The following is a 24893-nucleotide window of genomic DNA, read 5'->3' as shown; positions in this document are numbered from 1 at the left end:
TACATACTTTGAAAAAATGCAAGGAGCCAGGGAATATCCGAACGGCAGACGATTGTCTGGTCTGATATTCCCTGAAATGAGAAACGCAGGAATTTCCTGTGTTTCGGGATGATGGGTACGTGGAAGTATGCATCCTTCAGGTCTATGGAAATGAACCAGTCGTCCTGGTGAATACATTCCAGCACCTGTTTGATCGTCAGCATGTGGAATACTGACAGATCGAGGATGGGTCTCATTCCCCCGTTCTTTTTCGGGATTAGAAAATAACGGGAGTAAAAACCCCTGATTTTCCTCCCTTTGAGGAACCCTGGAAATAGTATTTTTCAACAGGAGTTCCTGCAGCTCTGAATGGAGCGCAATACACTGTTCCTGGGATGACAGGAGTGTTTCCTGTACCCCATTGAACTGCGGGGGGGGGCGAGAGGCGAACTGCAGAGTGTACCCTCTGCTGATCAGCCTGCTCATCCATCTGTCCATCAGACACACGCGCTGCCACTCTGAGAAATACTCTGAGAGTGGGCGTACATGCTCGTGATGTGCTGTGGTCGTCATGGTGACGAGCCACGCCAGAGCCCTCGCCGCCGCTGCCCGTGAGGAAACCCAAGGTGGGCCTGGACCGAAAGGGCTGCGAGGGAGCCTCCACACGCTGTGTTTCACTCCGGCCCTCCACATGAGGCGTTATAACGGCGCTCGTGGGTTTATTATGACCGTGTGTGGGAGGCATATCTGGGACAGAGGAATGCCGCGAGCTCTGCAGTTTATTAACCGATAGGTTAAAAACAGCAGGCTTCTGCAGCGAGCCCTGCTGGCTACTAACCGACAAGTCAGAGGCAGCTGGCGTGGCCGTGGCCACCCCCAGCTGAATCCTGGCCACCCTATTGGCCACCCCAAAGACCCTCACCACGGGGGCCCAAACAATTTTAGAACATTAAGAAAAAAATGTTTAAGTAACCTTTCATCATTCATCAATAATTAACATTAATATAACGTTATATTGATAATGTACTCACTAAACTTACAATTCATTTAACTTATTTTCTTCCAAAAGTTAATTATCCAAAGCCTCTGTACACCCCCTTCTATTTACATGTAATGGTTTGGTCCCGCCTCCGCCTCCGGCACTTTCTAGCAGAGAGTGAGAGCATGTGAGCAGGGATGCTAGCACTTACGTGTGTGCCATGTCTCAACGACTCACAAAGTTAGGCTTTCAAAAAGAAAAGAAAGGAGAGAAAGACGAGAGAGAGGGACTAAAGGGCGACAGTATGTCACCCAGTATTTCAAGAGAAAAGGTGGGTGGGGTCCATGAGTGGTGGAAATTAGTCTGTTATCTAAGCGTAGTCCATTGTAAATAATAATTGTTATGTTGTTTTTTTTATTAAGCTGACATTAAGTACTGTTAATATTTATAAAGAAAATGCAGAGGTTTTTAAATTGCACTGCTCTTTTAGCTGACATTTAACAAATGCAGGTAGATTTTTAGCAGCTATTCATACTAAATCAGTTGTCCCTCCCCCTGGTGCCAGGACCAACAGATCCATCTCTAGGCTCAGCAGCCCTGTCCCCCCATAATGCTGAACCTGAACCAGCTTTTCTCCCAACTGAAGGAGGTGAGCAGCATTGTGTTGAATTACATGCCACTGAACATATCTGAAGGGAGACTGGAATACAATATATATATATATCAAAACAAAAAGCTAACATCTCATTTCAATTATACATTTCAAACACAGTATTTTTCCACATATTTAAGTTATATTTATTTGGATTTATGCATTCATGTTGAGAATGTTCCATTCAAAAATGTTATTATTAAAAAGGCATTTACACATAAAAGATGACTATTGAGATCTTTTGTCAGGAATGTTAGTCTTATATGTATGGCCAGAGGGCAGGACCTATAAACACATTTACTACCCAATAGCATTGTGAGGTTGAACAAAAGGACCTTTTGACTATGTAGTCGTTTAAAAAAACAAAAACATTTACTGACTTTTTTGGATAGCTTAAAGTAATGTTGTAAAATTACAACCGGGGGTTCTACAGGGTTAAGGGCTATTGTTTATTGTAACCCTATTGTTTATTGTTATTTACTAAGATGTTTATTCTTAACCAATAATTTAATTTAAAAACTCTTATTTAAAGGGGACCTATCATGCAAAATGCACTTTTGTACGTCTTTTATACATGAATATGTGTCCCCGGTGTTCCAGGGAACTCACCAAGTGTCAGAAAACACAGCCCTCTCTATTTTCCTCCATACCCAAATCTCTAAAAAAGGGGCTGCAACGGATCTGATAAAAACAGATCCAGATTTGAACACGTTACTGACGTCAGGACGGTGGCGCTACGGCTATTGGGCCAACTCTCCACCTATCAGGGGAATGTGGGGTTGGGCCACGGCTGGCCATTGCCCCTCGAAAGCGCTGGAGACGCTGTAGTACATATGCCAGGCCTGTAAGTGGCGCTGTAGTCTGCCACAAAAGCAGCGAAGAAGACTTCCCGCCCATAGTTACCATGGTTACCCGTTTGCTCCCGCTGCAATGCAATCCCTCCCCGTCGAGGCAAGCACTGTAATTCTCTCCGGTTAGTCCACCAGCAGATGACAAACACCCACCTCTCCACCTCTTCCAAGGAACGAGGGGACCGTGCGGCAGAGTTTCAGTTTCAGTTTGTTTCGCCGGTCAAGATGTCCGTTAAAGTTTAAATCTTCCGGACAAAATTAGAAAAGTGCCGGTCAAAGGTCTTCTTTGTGATTTATTGAGCTTTAAAACAAATGAATAACGACTCTATATAATAAAACACGGAGGACGGAGATCTCTTTTTCTCCCCCTCTTCTGACAGCCCAGCAGCTGATCAGAGCACGTCTCCCCTCTCCTGCAGGGGGGCGTGGTCAGCAGAATCAGACCCGTAGACAGCAAACAGCACATAGAGCGAAATGAGGCATGGCTAAAATGCATGATCTGTTTGGTATTTTGAAAACAGAAATGTATAAATATACCTTATATAGGTATGGCCCTACAATATATCATTTAAATATAGCATGATAGGTCCACTTTAAATGATGTGTGTCTGTCTCTGTATTCCTGATGATACACTGAGAGAATGAGCTCATAGTGCTGCTGATCACCATAAGCTGCTAAACAGTCTGTATATTGCATTACATTTGTATAATGTAAGCTTCGTTGTTACTTTGCCTGTGGGAATAAGAAAAAAATAGTTAGAGATATACTGAATATTATTTGATCTATTCCACCACTAGCTTAATCCCAAATAATGTAGAGGTGTGTTGTAGGTGCCTTAAATAACCCCTTATTTTCTAGTGAGATGTATTTTTATGTTCATATAATAGTGATTTCAATGCCACCCCAAAATGATCACTGGTTCCATCCTGGCCACCCCACTGAAAATGTCCTGGCTCCGCCATTGACTGTTGTGACATTATTCTGTCTTGCTATACTGTTTAAAAGGAAGGAAAGAAAGAAAGAAAGAGTCCCCCCCCACCTGTCTCAGAGTTGGGTTGGAGGTTGTGTATTTTGGCCCAGCCGAGGACAGCCACGCGTCGAACACAGGCCGCTCTGTCCCTCAGGCCTGCAGTCAGAGGCTGCTCCACATACTCCACCAGACTGGGCAACCTGGGCGCGCGCGCGCACACACACACACACACACACACACACACACACACACACACACACACACACACACACACACACACACACACACACACACACACACACACACACACACACACACACACACACACACACACACACACACACACACACACACACACACACACACACACACACACACACACACACACACACACACACACACACACGTCAGTCCTGCAGCCCGTGAGAGGGTTTGCGGTCCCTGTGTGCAGCAGCTCACCGGAGGTTGGTCATGTTCCTGAGGGCCAGGCTGCGCACCATGGGGTTGGGGTCCTGGCAGTCCTTCCTCAGCGTGTTGATGACCAGCAGAGACAGCTCGGGGTTCAGAGCGGCGTAGGAACACAGGAACACGTAGACCAGTTTCTTCTGGACGATGTCCGCTGTGGCACACGCTTTCACCATCTCACTGAACAGGCCGGACACATCCACACCCTGAGACATCGCCCTGAGGGGGGAGGGAGCGAGAGGGGGAGAGAGATGTTAAAATATAATAAGAGGCAGTGACCCTTACTTCCAGGTTCTTCCTTCCTGCAGCAGTCAGGCTCTACAACCACCACGGCACCTGGTAGATCACCACACACACACAGACTGTAATACACCTGATGTGCAATTTACCCTTTATTTTTCTTTCAATTTACTTACAATCTGTAAACAGTAGCAGCTACTACTTTGATATACTGTTACTTTTTCACCATGGTGTACTTTGTTATTTGTTTGACTTATTGTGCTTTTATTATTAATAATGTGTGCCAAATAAGATTTGTTTTATATGCAAGGCTATTCTCTTTACTTTATCTGCACTGTACTTCTGCTGTTGTAATAACGGAAAGTTAGCCATGTAAAGGAATTCTGATTCCGAGGACAACAGTTAGGGAGTCTGTAAACAAACAAGTTTACAGTGTGATATTGGAGTCTTTAAAAGAAAGACACCAGGGGACAGAATATAAAAAACATTAATTAAACAATTTCCTCACATTTCTACAATTTTTTAAACAACACACTTTGACTTTTATCTTACAGGTTTTGGAGGAAACTAAAGGGAATATCAAACACCTTAAATAACTTAGCAACAGTTTGACAATGTGAAATAAAACAACAATACTGTATGTTATAGCACCTATAATGTTTATTAAGCTCATATAAATGTTTATAAGGTTATCGAAAAACCTCAATGGAATCCTTTTGAAGCTGGACTTGACTATGACCATGTACCCTTTAAAGTTGTATAGCGTTTGTATTGTTAACCGTAAAGGGAAGTTGGCCATGATTTTCCTCCAAACCTGTTCAGTAAATAACCTCACATGTTGATAGTCAAGGTCTACATAAATAGTCAGGATTTCATTGATGGTTTGAAAACTACCTTTCGAATCGCAAGCAATGTGTAAAATTCAGCGGTCTCTCCTCAAGCTTTCTTAATGTGCCCAGAGGTGTTCCTCATGGTTCGGTCTTGGGACCGACCCTTTTTACTATTTATATAAATGATGTGGGTAAAAGCATTGATGCCTCTGTACATCTATATGCAGATGATACTGTTGTGTACTGTTGTGCAAGCACTGTTGCCCTTGCATTTGAACGTCTGCAGTCTGCTTTTGACACTTTTCAGTCACATCTGTTCCACCTTAGGTTGGTGTTAAACTCAAATAAGACAAAAGTCATGTTGTTTTCCAATAAGAAAAGGTTACCAACTGTTCTTCCCTGCATCATGTCTGCACAGCATAACCCCATTGAAGCTGTTAACACCTACAGATACTTAGGCATCACTATAGATGAAAATCTCTGCTTCAAACCACATATTGACAATCTCTTAAGGAAATTGAAATTAAAACTGGGATTCTTTTTTAGAAATAAGGCCTGCTTCTCCACAAGTGCGAGGAAACGGCTTGTAGCTGCCACATTTTTGCCGCTCTTGGACTACGGGGATGTTGTGTACATGAACGCCTCAGCTCACTCCCTTCATCTGCTGGACGCTGTCTACCATGGGGCTCTGAGGTTCATAACCAACTGTAAACCCCTCACACACCATTGCACGCTGTACTCTTTAGTCAACTGGACATCATTATCAATGCGCAGATCACTGCACTGGTACAAACTCATCTATACCGCTATGCTTGGACTGCTGCCCCTCTACATATCCACTTACATATCACACAAACAGTACAGCTATAGCCTACGATCTCAACATTACATCACTCTGTCCGTCCCCTCAGTTCGCACGGTGCTTGGGAAAAAAGCCATATCATACTCTGCCCCCTCGACCTGGAACACACTTCAGCAGGAACTTAAGCTGACCAGTTTGATACCCATCACGGATTTTAAACTCATTTTAAAAAAGCTGGAGAAATCATCTGTGGGTGTTTGCACCTGCTTTACCTGACTACTGTATGGATTTCAATGACTACTTTTTTTACGATGTTGTATTTTATTGTTGCCTCTGTGTTTAGTGTCCTGTCTGTCTGTAACTTTGTGTGGTAGTGTTACCACTGACAGGTCTCTCTTGGAAATGAGACCTTGTGTCTCAATGAGATTTTAAACCTGTATAAATAAAGGCTAAATAAAAAATAAAATTGAAAAGGTTGGCCAACCTCTTAAAGGAATGTGTGGCAGGTCAAATATGAGGACATTTTCAATATGTGACCATGTGTTATGCAGTAATTATATGTACATTGAAACTTCTTCAAGATTCAAAGTCAGAAACATTTGGAGTAGAAATTCATTGCAATTCTAAAAAAACGATTATGATTTGTAATTTGGACTGGAATTAAAGATTATAGTTTGTGTAAAACAAATCAGTGTCAAAATGTAATGTAAAAAATGTCATTGTACATTTTGAGTATTATTATTACATTTTATTTATTATTGATAATATATATAGTATGTTTTACAAATATAAGTATAATGATACAAAAGTTAACACAATTGAAAAGGATGTGTCTGTGAATTAAGGTGAATTCTTCAAAGAATAACGTATCCTTTTCATTTATTATTTTAGAATATTGAAGTTTATTTATGACAATTTCAATATATATTTTTTATTGAAAGTAATAGTGTTTTCTCTGTACCATTATGGTGAATATGTAAATTAAAACAAATCTAATTGAATAAAGAGATTGAATATATATGTATGACGTGATAATATTGCTGGTCATATGAACAACATGCATGTCAGATGTCAGACAGTTTTGCTGAAAACATGGTTGTTTCTTTCTTGTTGCCTGTTCCAATAACCGCTACCGTAACGGCTAGAGTAGACCGCCACCAGAATACAAACGGGCCCCAGTGTCAGACGGGTTCAACAGGATATTTTCTGCGGGGAACCCTTATACAAGAACCGGTCACAAAGCGCTGAGGACCGTCACCTACCGGAGGACCTTGAGCACGGTGTTCCGGTATCGCAGCGGGTCGGACTGGATGTGGGGGTTACACAGAGCCCTCCTCAGCTCCCGCTCCGTGTCCTCACTGCCCAGATACGGCATGGCGGACACACGCAGCAGCCCACACTGTGTTAATTTAAAATATCACCTGCGACATTACACTATTCTTAATCAGAAGAAATGTTACTTTTAAAGACATTTAATACTTTAAATTGGGGGCTTCATTCCTATTTCCATGACTCGATTGTTTACACCGTTCGCACTTCCGCATTTCTTCTTCTGCTGTTAGTTTATGTTACCTTTGTGATATGCTGCCCTCTGCTGGTCGGCGTAGAGTGGGCATGTTTATGCATCATTAGAAGAACACGTTTTTTATTTATTACATTTGTGTTACTTGTTAGTAGTCATGTAGTCATAGCATAAAACACACATCTAATAGAAAAACCTAACAGGTCAACTTAAATAAATATTAGAAATTAAACGTAAGTATAAGACATTTTAATCAGAACCAAGCAAGGAATTTGCTTTGGTATCTAGTGAAGTTGCACCTATAAAGAAAGGTGTTTCCTACTGTGTGCTGTGAAACAGATATGGTATGCATTATGTTAAGGTATGTATATTTATTTAGACTCTTTACCATTTGAGATTACGCTTATAAACTTGATGTGAGCTCATTCTCACATCAGGGATGCACAATATTAGATTTTGTAACTCATATTCACTATTCGCTGATACTGATATTTCCTTCCTGAAGAAAACATTAAGTTGCTTCTGTAGTGGAATAATCATATCATTATGCCTAGGTTTATCATTATATTCAATTTACAGATGCAGACATGAAATGCAAAGATTTGTATACATTTGCTCGGCAAATGAAAGATGACATTTATTTTATTTTAATATATTGGCCTTTCCTTTCTCCCAATATTGTTGGTGCCTATTTCATCGTTTATATCTAGCTCACATGACACTCAGACAGCAGCTCAGTATGTTGATGTTGCTTTTATTGATTGTGAAAACAGGAAATCTAGAAACATGGACAGCTTAAGACCTCCAGCAGTCTAAGTCCGACCCCAATCCAAAGGCAAACATCCACTCCACCTGCCCCCATCGACAGGGGTTTAAAGGCAGAGCTTCATAAAAAGGAAGGGTGGGAGGGACTTGGTGCTGGACTGCCAATCAGCTGACAGACAGACATTCTGAACGCCCCCCCGCTGGTCCAAAGGAAGCTGCTCAAGCCTTCCTGTGGCCCTGAGGGCAGAGCCAGGTGCCATTCTTCTCCACATTACACATTTAGCAACATCAACCAACAATTACAACATCCACCTTCAAAAGAAAAGTCCTGATCAACTTCCCCACAGCAAAACACCCCAGTCAAATGATTAAATATCAAACACACACATTTACACTCAATTTGCATGATTAACTGGCCACAATGATTTGGAATGTTTTCTCTTAAGAATTTCGTTTTTGCATTAAGATGTACTATACAAATGTGTATGGATTAGGGTAGGCAGATCATGATTCACATTTCATTCCAACACGGTGAAAGGAAGGCCTCATTTCAGCATCTTTTTCCAAAGATGGATAAATTATTGTGTGCTGTCCATTCCCTCTCCCGCTCCAAATGATGACTCAGCACTTTGACTAAAAAAGGGGACACACACACACACACACACACACACACACACACACACACACACACACACACACACACACACACACACACACACACACACACACACACACACACACACACACACACACACACACACACACACACACACACACACTATGACAAGTTGGGGCTGGGGGCGGGGCTGCTGGAGTGGTTCTCCTGAGTGGCTGCCTGGCTTCCTCGCGGTGGGACCTCAATGATGCGGGGCTTGTCAATAATGCGAGCGCGGCGGTCGCCTTTTTCTACAATTCCGATGATCCACGCTCCACCGGGCGCCCCCTGACCTCCAGCTCCAGAGCTCTGGCTCTTCATCTCAGAGCAAAACTTGGCTGCTTGCTCTCTTGGCAAACACACCAACAGCCCGCCTGGGGGAGGAGAGGGAGAGGGAGTTTAGGAAGGGCAGCAGCTTAATACCATTTCATAGAGATGTGCAGTGACAACGTTTTTATTGTAAGTCGAAGAAGTGAGCATCACAAGGTTTTTTTTTCATTGAATTTAGCAGAAAATAAGATCTGTGACAAACACACATTTTGTTCAGCAGTATAATCTCCACATATTTAATACCACTGTGAATTTTTTAAGCCTAACTATAATCGTCAGAAGTCAAAAACTACAAAGCGATAAACCTAATGGCTGCACATCACCAACACTAAGCTAAAGGTAGCTCATTTTTAGTGTGAAGGTATTTAGTAGTCTAGTTTTGCCACGCAGAAGCTTTGGACATCAGGAGTGGGGTATTTACTAATGTGTTTCATATCGTAGAACAAAACGTTAAAAATCTCTTCAGCTTGTGTAAACCACAGCATTTAACAAAAAACACGTCCAAAAGGCTAAAAAGGCCTCATTCCTGTACAACTCTTTCCTTCTCGATAAATCCATTAGTTGAGTATTCTTTAAAATGTAAGAAAATGGTAAAAAAAAATAAAAAATATGATCTGTGTTTCCTAAATCCCAAGATGACGTCCCCAATTGTATAGCTAGAAGCATATTCAGTTTAATGTAGTAGAAAAGTACCAATAATATTCACAATTAAGGAGCTGTATACTATGCTGTCTCATTTCATACCAGAAGTCTCTGCTGACGTGCCCTGCACCAGGTTGAACAGGTTTCCACAGGCTTTACTGATGGCAGCCATCTTGGCTAGGATAGGTAGGTTGTGGATGACGAAGGCCACCTCGTTGCGTTGCTGTGCTGCCAGGTTGTTGGCGTGTCCCAACAGCCCGAAACCGGTCACATCTGTGGCAGCGTGAGCCTGGAACTTGTGCATTAGACCTGCCGCTGAAAATACCAAAACAACTTTGATCAAAATACAGAGAATCACAAGAAGAATTTAACATCAACTGGAACTACAACCAGTAGTCTGATGCATGTTCAGCCAAATTCTCTTTGTTCCCCCTTCACAACTAAATAAATATATGACGGCATTTAAGAGCAATTTTCATCGAAGCACATCTTGTTCATCATGTCCATTTTCAAAAAGAAAATGTCTCCAATATGCCGCAATGGAGTACATTTAGATCAGGGATGGGCAACTCGGATGGTGGTGGGGGCCACATAATGTATGTACTGGCCACCAGGGGGCCGCAGATTCACTTGGAACACACACACAAATTCCATGTATTGTATGTAATTATTAACAAATTAAGTCTGACATCTTCATTGACATTTTACAATCTTTCAGGGAACATCCTCTAATAAGCTCACTAAACAAATATCACTTCACAGAAATGTTAATAATTTGTACAAGTGGCATGTTTGTATTGAACAGGTTATTTAACAGTGGAATAAAACTATTTTAAACTATTGGAAAGCACGGAAAATGTGTGTGCATTGAGATTAAACATTAAGATGACAGAAACATGAAGTCATGTACACTAACCCAGACATTAGTTGTCTAACTTGAACCTAAGACACTTGTAGCCTGTCTCTGCATTCCCATTATTCCACAATAAGGGGAATGTCAACACAGACACCTGTCAACTCGCACTCTGCTGTTCCTCAGCGCCTATTGTAAGATAGCACAACTAAACAGTTTGTGATAACTCCTTATCATAATTCAGATAGAACAAAGCACAAGAGAATGAATTGTGTGACCAACCCAATGCAAGGTTTATTAGAAAAAGAAACCATTAGAAAGTAGTATTTGATTTAGGCATTGTTCCCAAGAGATAAAACAGACAGACTACTGAAGCCTCCTCTCCACATGAACTTCAACCTCTCTGTCAAGGTCAGGTTTAATGCAGTATGCTGCTTTGTTGCTTCTGTAGACACACTTTGTGCTCTTTCATTCCAGTAAAACTCAGAAACCATTAGAAACCAGTATTTGACCAATAAACAAAACATTTGACAAAACTTTGAACTATGAAATATATTAAACTTTGGTGAGCTTCAGCGGGGTAATGCCATATAGGAGCTCCCTCACAAATACCCAGGGGTTAAATTGGGCCGGGGCTGTCCGGGGCCCCGGCACATAGGACGATGCTCTGACGTCATCACCCTCGCACATTTGTCATATGTTTACAAAAAATGATATATGTTAAGACTTTTCTCGTTCTTAATATAGACTATATTTAGGGTTGATATGTGTTGACTTTACTTTAAAATAGCAGGTCTCTGTGACCGGATATAGTTTTTTTTTTGCTTAGTGAACGTGTGTCTCTTCCTTGAAGGAGCAGCATCGCTCGGACTCCGCTGCTGCTCCGTGCAGAGAGTCTGTACTGCAGCAGTGTGTGTCAGCAATGTGCAGTCAGGGGAGGCATGGATTGGCCATCGGGAGAGTCGGGACTTAAACGCCGCGACTTTCTGGCTAGCACTTATAGCATGTGGGACCGGACAAGAGCGGAGCAAGGCAACGAAACTTAAAATAAGAAGCAGCATTTTACAGCGCGCTATGCATGGGGCCGCCTTGAGGGGGTTTCCCGACATGTCGTTGCAGTAAATTAAAGGGTGTTTCATGTTGTTGTTGCTGTGGACCTTATTAATACCTTGTAAAATGCCGTTTAATACCTTTTAATACTTTTTAAGACCCCGCGGACACCCTGTTATAAATTAATCTGAGGGCCGCAAAAAGAGGAGGTGCCATTTGCCCATCCCTGATTTAGATAATCAGTGTGGAAGCACATAGAACCAGTCATCATATAATCTATCAGCTGAAAGTGAAAGGGTGAATGATTTTACTACAGATAATAACAACACAGGTGTGCGTACCTGTGCGGTTAAGCGTTGCCATGGAGAACATGGCTTCCTGATAGGCCTCCTTTACTTCCTCTTTGTTGACGACCAGCTTGATCTTGTTCCACCTTTCAGGCTGCAGAGATAAAAGAAGCAGGATGTGAGGAGAGCTCAGAAACATGGGGATGTGATGCTGCACATGATGCTCAGTGTTCGGACCTGATCCAGCCACTGGTGAGCGTTCACAGCCACCTGCGTCCCCAGAGGCTTGGTCAGCACCAGGACGTCCCCCGGGACCGCCCCGTCCGGCCTGAATCAGAATTAGAGTTATTGTATTAGACCCGCAGCGGGGAAATATAAAGCGTTACAGCAAAAGTGACATAGTAGATAAAAAAGTAGCTAACGTGTTAAATATAGAGACAAAGCACACATTAGGAAAAAATAAATAAAGACAAATAAGTACTCATCCACAGCTAAAAAGTTAGCAGCAACACACACTAGAGTCCTGCATCGGGTCGGGTACCCGACCCGTGATTCGCGGGTGGTATTTTTTCAAACGCTTTTTTTCGGGTTCGGTTCTGGGTAAAACAAAGATGATGCGGGTCGGGTCGCGGGTGTTGCATAATAAATATATTAAAATAATAATAATTTAGTTTAATGTTTGAATCCTCAGACCTCTCCCCCGCGGGACCGCGCATAATCATAACCTCTGCAGCGCATCAATCTGATGCTGAGCGCTGAGGTGAAGCTCTCTAGCGGAGAATACAGCATTTTCAATAACACTTCCTCAAGAGCGAAATCCAACGTCTGGGAGGCTTTTGGTGTCCTCCTAGATGGAGAAAATAACCAACATCCCCACAATGCCATTGAACACAACTTTTGACCAGAAAAACAGTTTTGGCTCCATAAAGCTACGTTGTGTGTTGTCTGGGTTTGCCTTCGCTGCCCTGAGTTATGATCGCTCAGTGATGATACTTATACATCTAGAATCTGGAATCTCAGCTTTAATCTGATATCTTGTTTGTGCAGATCCGATAAGTAATAAAGTATTTCTACCGTGAGTTCTGTGCTAAGTGCGTTAGCATTTTTTTCGCTAATTCAGAGGCTTGGTATGACCCTTGTGTTTCGTTTAGCTAGAAATGGTTCATATCGTCTGTTAGCTGAGTTTCTTCCCGTTAAGTGGGTATGACACATTAATAGGTTGTTAAATGTTAAGAAGCCCTGAGACACAGTTCCGTGAAAAAAAAGCCCATAGCCCCCGCCGGTTTAACAGGTTAACCAATAAGACCCTTAGCGGGCTATAAATACTTGTCCAACCCAAAATGTAAAGAGTTTGATTTTAAAAAAGTTATTGAAGGAAATAACTTGTTTTAATTCACAGACAAAAAGCTCAGTTATCAACGAGGCAGAGACACATGCCCCTTTCACACCAATGCGTTTTCAGGGCCGGCTCGGAGCTAGAGCCTGAAAAGTACCGGTTTTTCCTCTTCACACCGCAGCGGCGCCGCCTCTTAGCTCCGGAATCCGGTTCACATCCAGCTCCAAAAAATTGATGGTCAAGAAGCAAGATTCCGGAGCTAAGAGGCGGGGCGCCGCTTACGTCTCTCTGCCTACAAGCAGTAGCGCTGAGCAAAGTGACTAGAAGGCAACCACACACTTATAAAAAAACCCACACTTTATAAAGTCAGGCAACACTAACCAGGCTTCGTGTGATTCTGTTTATTTGTACCTTACTTTGACCATCCGTTCGCTGTTATTGATCATTGTGGAGAGCAGGCAGACGTTTTGTTTGTTATTATAGCAGCTATCAGATGGAATCAATACATGGGCTGCACAGGTTGTCATGTCCGACTATCACAAGTAGAATCATAATGAAAAATACGCCGGTAAAATGTGCCTGTAGAAAACGGCTTAGCAAGTAGTCAGTTTAGCTTCGGTTGCTATGCTAACATCACCCATGTTATACCAGAGAAACTTTCATAACAGCGTTGTGATGCCAAACAGCGTCAATTCAGACTGACACACATTCACTTAAGGGGAACTGGGGATATGTATCAGCTGCTTGTGTGACAGTCAGACAGTGAATACTTTAGAGCCGTGTGAGCTAACCCGGAGCATACACTCGTGGAAGAGCAGCCAGCACTGCAGCGGTCGGTAAATGCCGCTGAAACACATTAATAAACAATGAACCACGGCACTCTGGAGAAAAGTATAAGGTTGGAGAAGTCGTTATTTAATTTAAATCTGACTTCGTATGATTAAAAGCAACACGATCATCGACCCGACGCAGTCCCCCGTTGTTGTTGTTGTTGTAGTGAGCGCCGTAACTCCGTTGGGGAGCAAATCAGCGATGTAAACGGTGACGTCATGACGCAGCAGCGGCAGCACCAGTCGGGCTCTGGGCAGTGTGAACAAAATGGGAGCAGAAAAGGGAAACCGGAGCTGAACCAGAAAAGCTCTAGCACGGAGCTAGAACGGGAAAAGCGCTGGTGTGAAAGCCACAACAGTCTCAGGAACTCACATGATGAACTCGTTAGGCTGGCAGACGACTGATGCGACCCCCCCCACGATGATCCAGGGGTTGATCACAGTCTGACCGCCTGTCACAGAAGTGCCCCCCTCCTCTGCTGCATCACGGAAGCCTTGAATCATGATCGGCATCACACGCTCACGGTCCTGTGACACACACACACACAAAATAAGGAGTCATGCAAGGAGGCTTTATAACCCTGAAGAGTTCAACAGCAACAAGCCAAAGCTTTGTTAAAAGGTATGTGGCACTAATATGTAGATCGGAGGAAACGTGACAATAATAACACCTTGACATCCACACAGGATCCCTCACCTTTTCATTCATCTTCTGGCTGACACTCAGCAGCATCAGCATGTTGTCACACTCTGTGATGCCCATGGCGTAGAGATCACTGAGGACGTTAGCACACGCTATCCTGCCCTGAGAGACAGACAGAAAGACAAAATATATAGTCAAAATATAAAACATGATATAGGTCAATGGTTGTGGTGTAAAAAGTTCTCCAACATCAATCTGCTGCTAAAACTGATGATTTTTAACAATGACAATCTGAATCATTCAGCTTCAAAATGGATAGTGGCTGTTAGGGAATAATTCTCCTGGAATCCTAGATATCTAACCTTTTTGCCCTTTGACGTTTATGACCAACCCTGACGTCTGTTATCTCCTTTAAGGAAAGGGGCTGCTTCAGCCATACGTTGTTGTTACCAGTTTATGACCGGGGCAACTCTCGGTCACAGATGGTTATTGTTGTGAGAACGCTGGAACACTTCCTTCTCTGTGTTTGTGGACTCCAAGGTGTGTAATCTTCGAGGCCATAAGTGTCAGACGCAAGTAATTCAGTGTTCCCGGCTGTTGAGTCTATCTCCTCAAATATGTTGATTACTCTCTGTGAACCAGTTAAAAGGTCTAGCAAGAGAGAGGCGCTTCAGAATTGACGTGGCAACTCTCCCGTGAAGTCAGACCCTCTGACTGTGTGACTTGTGATGTGAATTCTCCGGCCGAAGCTCCTAAATAAACCATCAGTGTTTGACATCAAAGCTCCTGCTCATCCCGTGTCTCCTTCCTGAGTCGGTGACTCCCACTGCATTGCTACACAGAAGTTTCCCCCACAGTGGCTACCTTTGTAACTTTTTAATATTCATAACAAAATCAAACATGAAAAGGAGCTTTAGGTTGAAAGTCTGCTTATCATCCATTTATTAAATTATTTCATTAAAGAACAAAAACAGAAAAACTGATTTGATTTCTAGACGGAGGAAATTATTACGGTGTTTTATTGTTTTTGGCTTTTGAAACACACATCATGTGAGCCACTCCTCTTACAAAACACTGTGGACCATGCACATTCTACTTTATATTTTGCATATTTTTATTCAACATTACCTCTAGATTAAAATGTACAGATCTTCCACTTAAAATTCTGGTAAACTGCAAACATTTAATTTTTCATGGTATTTTGTCATAATCTTGCTGTAGATTTATATACCTTTTAAACATTTCTATTTATTTTTGATCTTTGTTCAAATCAACATTTTCTTACAACCTAATTCCTCTTTCTGTGTGGACCATTGCTCCGACCATTTCCTTTACGCCGCCTACACACGGCGGCGTGCGTTGCCGCTTCAACGCTTCTGCCCATTCACTTTGAATGGGGTGACGTCACGCTTCGCCGAACTGCATTGTGGGAGCAAAGCGTAGCTTTGCATTGCAAAAGTAGAGCAATGTTCTACTTTTGAAGCTTCGACGGAGGCGTCGGCCAATCAAATCACGCGTATGCAAATCTGCCAGTACAAGCGCTAGCCAATCAAACCGCGTGTATGTTGGGAGAGCCAGACCGCAGTTCATTTCCTCATATGTCAAAAAATGGAGGAGAAAATAATCGTGGCGGTAGGGAATCACCAGGTGCTATACGACCAGTCCCTCTTTACCTACCGGGATATAAACCGGAGGAGCCAGGCATGGAGGGAGGTGGCAGAGACAGTGGGTGAAACTGGTAGGTTTTCGCCTGTTTGGGGAGATTATATCCAGTGTACTTCGTTTGAATGGACAGCTAGCAAGCATAGACAGTATATAGCCAGCATGGAATGTTGTGTAAAATAGCACCATAGACATTAATGTCATAAATGTTCATCATATAAAGTGTGACATGTAAAACCTTTTATGCAATTGACAGGAGAGATTCATGTGATTGGTTGTTGGTCGCGTTGCTCGCGTAAACTCCCCAAGCTCAAGACACGCCCACCGCCAAGCGTCAACGCACGCCGCTGTGTGTAGGGGCCGTTAGGTTGATAAGACTAATAGAATGGAAATGTGGAAGAATTGTCGATGACACCATGGTTAACAGTAATCTGACTGAAAGAGTTGAAACTTGCTGATACTGAGGGACAGAGACTGATGGCCAGCTGGAGGTCCATCAGTGTGCTTCTGACCACGTTCCACCTGGCAGGCTGTGCTTCAGGGCAGGCTGTGCTTCAGAGCAGGCTGTGCTTCAGAGCACGCTGTGCTCTGGCATTTTCTGCATGTAGATAACAAGATCAACTGATATGAAGACGTGTTGCAGGCAGCGCATGATCAGTGTCAGCATGCAGAGGTCAGCTGAGCATCCTCAGTGACCCTGCCCCCCCCATGTGAGTGGGAATTAAGGATATGGGATATATACACATCTCAGAAGTAATCCCTTACATAATGAAAAGTCTGCTTTTTAAAAAAACAACGTTGCTCGGTTAAAATAAAAACTCAAACAAAGCTCTTCTATGACATCATGATTTGCTAATGCTATCTTTTATAATTATGTTTGTTTAAACAGAGAGAGACTGAAGTGTTATACAAATAAGTGTCCAGTTCCAAACATCTGTCATGAAACATTGAACAGATATATTAAAATAAGATTTTTCTAAAGAAATGTGAAGCTTTGTGCCGTACTTCTCTACTCCTTTCTTGCCTGCTAAACACGCTCAAATCTTCAAATAACTTCACCTAAAAGTTAAAACAGTGCTGTTTTATGATACCTATATCAAAAATATGATGACTTTTTTGTACCTCTGCACCTTGACCACATAAATGTGTCTATATGGGATAATAAAGTTCACCTTGACCTTGGTTATAAGCAGGTACCTGGAATATGTGACTTTAAGGTGGTTTTAAATGGATAACTAAGTTACATTTTAAGACAGGAGCAGTTCTGTTAATAACAGACAGTAACCTTCACTGTCAGGTGGCAGGTGGACTGTAGCCTGTTGTATGTATGCAGGAGTGACTACTACAATACTGCATTAGGCCTGTCGCGATAATCAATAAATTGACTTATCGTACGATAAATAAAAATGGACTCGATAACTTTTCTGAGCTCGATAAATTGTCGTTTACATGCGTGTTTGTTTACATAAGGATATGACCAGCATTTTAGCCAGGTGCGCTGTGGCTGCCGGCCAGGCACGCCGTGAGGCGCGGGGCTCACACACAGTCAAGTCATGAAACTCCGCGTGCAGCAGTGTAGCAGCCAAATGAATAATATAGAGACAAGCAGGAGACAACGTGTGACTTACTCGAGGGGAATTTGAAGTTAAATGGAATTGGTTGCAAAACCTAATTCCACATCTCCAGTGTGGGAATATTTTGGATTTAAGCCAAATCAACGAGGCGAACCTACGGACTTGAATGAGCCGGGCGGTGTGTCGCATTTGTTTTAAAAAGGTAGCAACAAAAGCTAGCAATACGACCAACCTTAAACTGCACCTAAAACACAACCATCCCATTCCGTTTCCCAGCTGGGAGCAGATACGGCAGCTGGAGATGGAGAGCCCCCACCCTCCATACAGTTTACAATCAAAGAGTGTCAGATTGACAATAAAGAACCTTGAACCTTGAAGATGCATTTGCCCGGCAATGCAAACATGTTGGTGTTCCTTGCTCGAAATCTTTGAAATACAGATTTGGATATGGCCTGTTGAGGCATCTGGGTCTTTGTATGGACAATGGACTGTACACTTGAATGTTGTTTTAAGGAGGTTTTTTTTGCTTGTGAGACAATGTGTGCTATATATATATATATATGAGAGAGAGCTCTGTTTTCCAGCCTGAGTCTATTTAATTGATTGTTTTGGTTGTGTGTGATTTAATACATTTTTTATAATTTAATTTGTTTTATTTATTATATATAATTTATATATTTGAATATTATTTCACATTTCATTTGCAATGTTGGATGTTCAATAAAAAGTTCAGTTTGAAAGGATATACTTGAATTATTATTATATATTATCATTATGTCAGTGGTCTAAAATGGTCTTACAACGGTGCCGACAATATTATCGTTTATCGCAATAATTTCCGGGAAAATGTATCGTCCAACAAAATTAATTATTGTGACAGGCCTATACTGCATTTACAGAAACAGGCTGGAAATTGTTTTGCAAGATTTTATATTTGATCGTCCTCACCTATGTGCTTTCTTCTCACCTAGCTAATCACAACATGTAAAATCCTTACATTGATACTGCACAATTTAAAGTGAGAGTTCAGAGAACAATATATTTGGTAAATTAACTTTTGCTGAATCTGTTTTACATGTGAAACACAGAGTAGGTCACTCAGCCCCAACACTGGTCCTCCTCATGTCAAGGGAGGGGAGGGCAGCACAAAGCATTAGTCACATTAGTAATGAACAGGACTTCACAGAAACCTTCTGAATCATCCTGTAGTAGGAAAGTATATTTACTGCAGTGAGGAGATACATGATATTAAAATGAGGGCACTACATGACTCATTTTAATACATTTTGCATATGACATGGCAAATGCAAAGTGCACTGAGCAGTGTATTATAATTTATTTGAATAGTACATTTTACTCTAACTTTGCTCTTTTATATTCTTAAACACTACATGCCCGAATTAAGTTTAGTGTGGCTGTTTGTTGCTGATTCTCCATCACAAATACATTTCTGTTTGGACAGCCTTACTTCCTGCATAGGGTACTAATGGAGGGCTTCACAGAGGAATCCACCTGGCAGAGCGGGAACTCACCATCATGTAAGGATCCTCCACCAGAGGGTAGAAGAAGTCTGTGGTCTGCACCAGGGAGAGGCCTCCATGCCTCAGAGGGATCACACAGCAGTCCATCCCCACACCTGAGACACGCAGCAAGCAGGGAGAGATAGATATTATACAATCACTAACAACTAATAATTATGAACAAATAGCTCAGTTTGTCTTTTATATTTAAATGAACCGCCTGCTGTATTTCCCTCGCAATATCACTAAACAATTTTTACATAAATGTTTTACTAGTTTAAGGCAGATGTAGGAGCCATTTTATGGGTGTTGTTGGTGTCTCAGTTTACTTTATTTATATGTATAGTGCAATACTATTTTGAACACTTGGTGGCGGGGTTTAGCTGCACCGGGTGTATAAAAGGGGTCATAGGTGACAGGAAAGGACGAGGACACAGGAGGAAGAGAGCATACCGATTCCACCAGCCCGGCAGATGCTCACCACAACTATTGACTGTAATTAAACCTTAGTATGTAAACGCTAAATAAAACATTATAAACTGCACCAAAGGAACGGAAATTAATCTGTTTGTGTCTGCGTCTGGATCACTCTCCAACCTTCCTGTGAAGTAATGGCAAAAGGATATAGGACATTGGAACATTAAAATAGCCATTACAGCAGATGTGTATCTCTGTAGTTGGTGTTAAACTGTGGAATTCTGTACCAAGTGATTTAAATCGCTGTGTCAACATCTTCACACAGCTCTTTAACAAACAAGAAAGTGTATACAGCAGGATGAATTAGACCAGTGTTTCTCAAACTTTTTCATACCAAGGACCACTTAACCAATACAAAAAAACACTCACGGACCACCTAACTCCACAAATATCCCAAAACAAAAAGGCCTGCTTACCACTCCAACAGTATATAACAAATTACAGCCTAATAATGACAGCTTAACCTTCTCTACATCGCCTCGTTCACACATTAAATCAACAATACAAATACAACTACAGATTATATAGGCATTTCGTTTAAATGCTCAGGTTTTACACCTCTTATGAAATGTAGACTACAGGGTTTCCCACACATAGACTAGACTTGGGCGGGCCGCCCAGGTATATTAACGGCCGCCCAAGTTATATTTCACGACACATTTAGGTTTTTCTTCTTTTTTTTTCGTCCGCGACCACGATGCCATCTGCGATTGATTAACTTGTGGACAATGATCCCTCGCTCTACGTCTCCTGTACCCAGTCCCGGACTGGCCATCGGGAGGACCGGGGGGTTTCCTGATGGCCTGGCCTGTTAAGTGGCCTGCTGGCCTGAGGATTTTTTGACTTGTTTTTTAATGTATTGTGAACGCAACGCTGCGCAAATGTGAGTCTGCCTCACACAGGGTGACTGGCTGTCTACATGATGTGGCCTGCCGACATGGCCACACTGTCATACAGATCATAAATCAAAGCCCTTGATTGGTCTCTGTGTGTCATTCAAGCTCGGGATAACTACAGCTCAGGTGAGGTAAAGGACTCTCTGAGTGTTTAGATAGTTAACTTAGTCTAATGGCGCATTTCCACTACACGGCCTCGCTCGGTATGGCTAGGCCTCGTTAGGACTGGCTCACTTTATGGCGCATTTCCATTACAGTTTAGGAACTGGGGTAGTATCTATAGTAACGCAGTGTAGGCGGAGCCGTGACGTCATCTTCAATGAGAACCCCAGAAAAACAACACAGCCGTTAGCTGTTAGCACTCAGAGCTCACAGCCAGGGCTCGAGCTTAAGGACGTCCTGTCGTCCCGGGGCCGAAAAAAATAGGGTCGGGGAGGATAAAAAATAATCTTGGGACGAATTTGGGACGAGAGTTAAAATAAAAATACCCTGATAACTCTACTACAGTACGAACGGCGATGAAAATGAAACTGACTGCACGTTTTGTGTAGCACACAGTTATTAAACCTCCTTGTCAACATAAACACACAAAACATTTAGCAAACCGCGCGACACACACACACACACACACACACAAACACACACACACACACACACACACACCACACACACACACACACACACACACACACACACACACACCACACACACACACACACACACACACACACACACACACACACACACACACACACACACACACACACACACACACACACACACACACACACACACACACACACCACACACACACACCACACACACACACACACACACACACACACACACACACACACACACACACACACACACACACACACACACACACACACACACACACACACACACACACACACACACACACACACACAAACTCCTGGCCCGCAAATTATTGGGTCTAGCTATGTACTGAGTGTGTGTATTTCGCGTTGAGTGATGTACAATGACAATGGCATCCCGTGGAGGAATTCTGCAATTGTTTACGTTACATCACGAAAACGCACAGCAGAACCTAACCCTGGAGCGCCGGCCTCTTTATTTACTAACTCCTCTTCATCCCCTATGGGTAATAAGGCTGAGATGAGAACTCTCCATCGTATTTAGTCCTTAGCAATATGCTGCGTCTCTCCCCATGTAGGGATGGGTACCGAGCCCCGGTATTAAACGGGCCCCGGGCCGGAATTATTAAAGACAGTGGTAGCGTTAAGCTCCGACGTTATCTGACTTTTTATCGGTAGTGGAGACATTTAAAACATATATGTCATGTATTATTGCTACATGAACATTATATCGCAGTTTTAGTTTCGCCAACTCCGTTTCTAATATGCAATAAGTCTACAAAATGCGTCTATGATGTATTTTCGATCTTATTTTCGATCTTTCCAATCCAGACGAGAGAGCTCTCTCCCCCGTCTGTGTGCGAGGGGGCGGGGCAGTTTGTAAAGGTCTCCTGACTGTGTTACAGACTGTCATCCTGGTTAGTGGTTACTCTGGGTTCTGTCTTTTGTCTTCAGGACAGAGTGTTGGATGTTTTTGATAATTGGATAGAACTTGATTGGATTCAATATTAGAGTAACTTTCTCGCTTGTGTGTTTTTTTTTAAATATATTTGGCCTTTGTTTATGTGTTTGACTGATTTACTCAATTAAAAAGGTTGATGAATTATCATCTAATGATTTGTATGATGTTTTATTTATGTTAAAGGTCACTTTGAATGATTTTAACTAATGATAATGTAGAAAAACTAATATTTTAAATTCGGGACGGTCCACATTAATTTCGGGACGGCTTAGATTGTATTTCGGGACGGTTCCGGGAGGATGGTGAAAGAAGTTAGCCGAGAGCCCTGCTCACAGCTCCTCATATCTGTTCAGAAACTAGACAAAAGTTAAACAAGTACAAACCACAGACTGTCTGTGTCATGGCGAATACAGTCGCTGGTTTATTTATGTCTGTATAGGCCGTTGTTGTGAGTGTGGACGGTCGGAGCATATACTGCGTTAGCTTAGCCAATCTCCATTTAGAAAACACGCATTTTAAAAGGTTTTTCGCGGGGGTTCGGGGCTCCGCGCTGTAGTGGAAACGCGCCATAAGTTCTCAGTGGGTCTCAAACGGTTTGGTCACCATTTATGTAAACACATATTTCCATTTGAGGGGGGTAGTGATTAGTAAAAAACTGAAAGGTTAATGTTGTTGCACGTCACAAAGGCACGTTACCTTTTTTTCTAAAAATGCTATTAAAACATGAACCTTGGTGACCATTGGGCTGGCCTGCATGGTCTGCCTACAAAAAATTAAAACAAATGTTTGCAGCCCCAACAACAGCCTCTGATCATCAACAGACTTCATGCAATGCTTCATTGGATGCATATATTAGATAATAATCTCTATCTCACTCCTAACACATCTAAATCTATTTTCAGCATGGATAAATGTTCATAAAAGACATCCATTGTTTGTTTTATACGCTTCTTGAAATAAAATAAAAAAACACATCGTTTTTCTAGAACAGATTACAAATCGCCTGGAAATGGTACAAACAAGTGGCAACATGTGTGACGAAGGTGTTGCACTGGGCTATATCATGCAATCGAAAGTTAAGCTCGCTCCATTGCGGAGATATTCCCGCGAGAGTATGGAAAATTTAAATAAAGTAATTTATTTCAAATGTGACATTTTACCAATATACTCACGGACCACTAGGGGGCGCTCATGGATCGCGGACCACACTTAAAGCACTGAATTAGACAGTATGAAGATGTCCGGTAACCTGTTTCTCTCATGGTAGATTGTTGTGTTGACTTTAGATTGTGTTTTTAGTTTCCTGTTACTGTAAGTACTTGTAAGCAGCTGTGATTGACAGACCAACGATTTTTAAGTAAGGGGTAAAATAAGACTTTCTTCTCCCTGCTCCTTTCCATCATGGGCTACAAAAAAAAAAACTGCTTAATGGTTTGTTTTATATTAATTCAACTTTTATTGTTTGTGCGTGGCCGTGTAGTTTTCTAAATATAATGTTTAAAATAGGACTTATGTGAAGTTGCATTATAGTGTATGAACAGTAGGCTACAGAGTGTCCATGTGTGTGGTCACTCAGTGTTACTGCATTCAATGCTTTCCACTAACTGTTCCTAACACATTAAAGCAGTACACTGAGGACAGCGTTTACACATTGCGAAACTTCTTAAAAGAAATGTTTGACCAAATGCATGAACTTTGCTCTTAGCGCATTAAATATTTCTGCTGAATCATTCTACCGTATCGTGACATGACAAATCGTGGAACTTCTCTTCGTGAACACTCTTAGCTAGCTAGTTTACTATCTATTATAATATCTGTTTACAATAAAGTATACTCGGTATAACATGTAACTGTACGTAGGTAATTAACACATTCGATATCCGAGGACTATTAAGAACGCTTTTATTGGCCCATAAATGTCAATCTGTCAAAAGAGCTGCCATTTGAGTTAAAACAAGCTAACACTGTTAGCAACATTTACGCTAGATAACTGCCGCTAACCACCACTAATAGCAAATGAAAGCTAGCTCTGCTAATTTTGAATATATGACTTACCGAGTCGGGGGCCAGGCAGCTGTTGGCCGAAATCCGAAGCTTGGTCTTCGGCCTTCCCCGTCCCATCGGCCTGGTCCTTCTCCAGTCCCGCCAGGAGTTTGAGCAGAGCCTCCTGCGGGACCTTGCAGCCTCATCCTTTCAGGTCCGAGAAGGCTGTGAGACGGAACCCGCGCTCCAGGCCGTGCTCCTCGGGTTTGAAAGGCTTGTATCCAGGGAAAAAACATGCCTCAGTTCCCACAGCCTCTGCCGAGGGAGGCGGGGGAGTTGTGCCTGACATGCCTGCCTGAAAACCACTTCAAACACACAGCGCCTGCCGCGTACACCGGCAGATAAAGACGCGAGGATGAATGGAGCGTGTGTCCAGCGAGCGCTGGTTGAAACGGTTGAAACAAGAGACAAGTGTAAAGCTCAATCATTCAAACAGGACTTCCGGTTTGTACTTCCGC

The 24893-nt window shown here is 42.4% G+C and overlaps 2 protein-coding genes across 2 annotated transcripts in view; both read right to left on the bottom strand.

Moving 5' to 3' along the window:
* Window positions 1–7307, bottom strand: part of ap4b1 (adaptor related protein complex 4 subunit beta 1) — a gene marked incomplete at its 3' end in the record, with an annotated part of 34389 nt that extends 27082 nt beyond the window's left edge. Inside the window, 3 exon segments of the mRNA XM_034141018.1 lie at window positions 3502–3632; window positions 3892–4116; window positions 7032–7307. Of these exon segments, the coding sequence (XP_033996909.1) occupies window positions 3502–3632; window positions 3892–4116; window positions 7032–7144 (469 nt within the window).
* A 718-nt stretch (window positions 7308–8025) lies between these two features.
* On the bottom strand, window positions 8026–24853 carry sephs3 (selenophosphate synthetase 3). Its single transcript, XM_034140963.1, has 8 exons — window positions 24448–24853; window positions 19451–19554; window positions 14737–14844; window positions 14413–14567; window positions 12111–12201; window positions 11928–12027; window positions 9786–9998; window positions 8026–9085 (listed from the first exon to the last, which is right to left on the bottom strand). The coding sequence occupies exons 1-8, from the start codon at window positions 24722–24724 to the stop codon at window positions 8835–8837; spliced, it is 1299 nt and encodes a 432-aa protein (XP_033996854.1). The 5' UTR covers window positions 24725–24853; the 3' UTR covers window positions 8026–8834.
* Between the last annotated feature and the right edge of the window lie 40 nt (window positions 24854–24893).

Source organism: Trematomus bernacchii, unplaced genomic scaffold (genome assembly GCF_902827165.1).
Source record: "Trematomus bernacchii unplaced genomic scaffold, fTreBer1.1, whole genome shotgun sequence".
NCBI lineage: Eukaryota > Metazoa > Chordata > Actinopteri > Perciformes > Nototheniidae > Trematomus > Trematomus bernacchii.
This window is presented reverse-complemented; position numbering and strand designations above follow the sequence as displayed.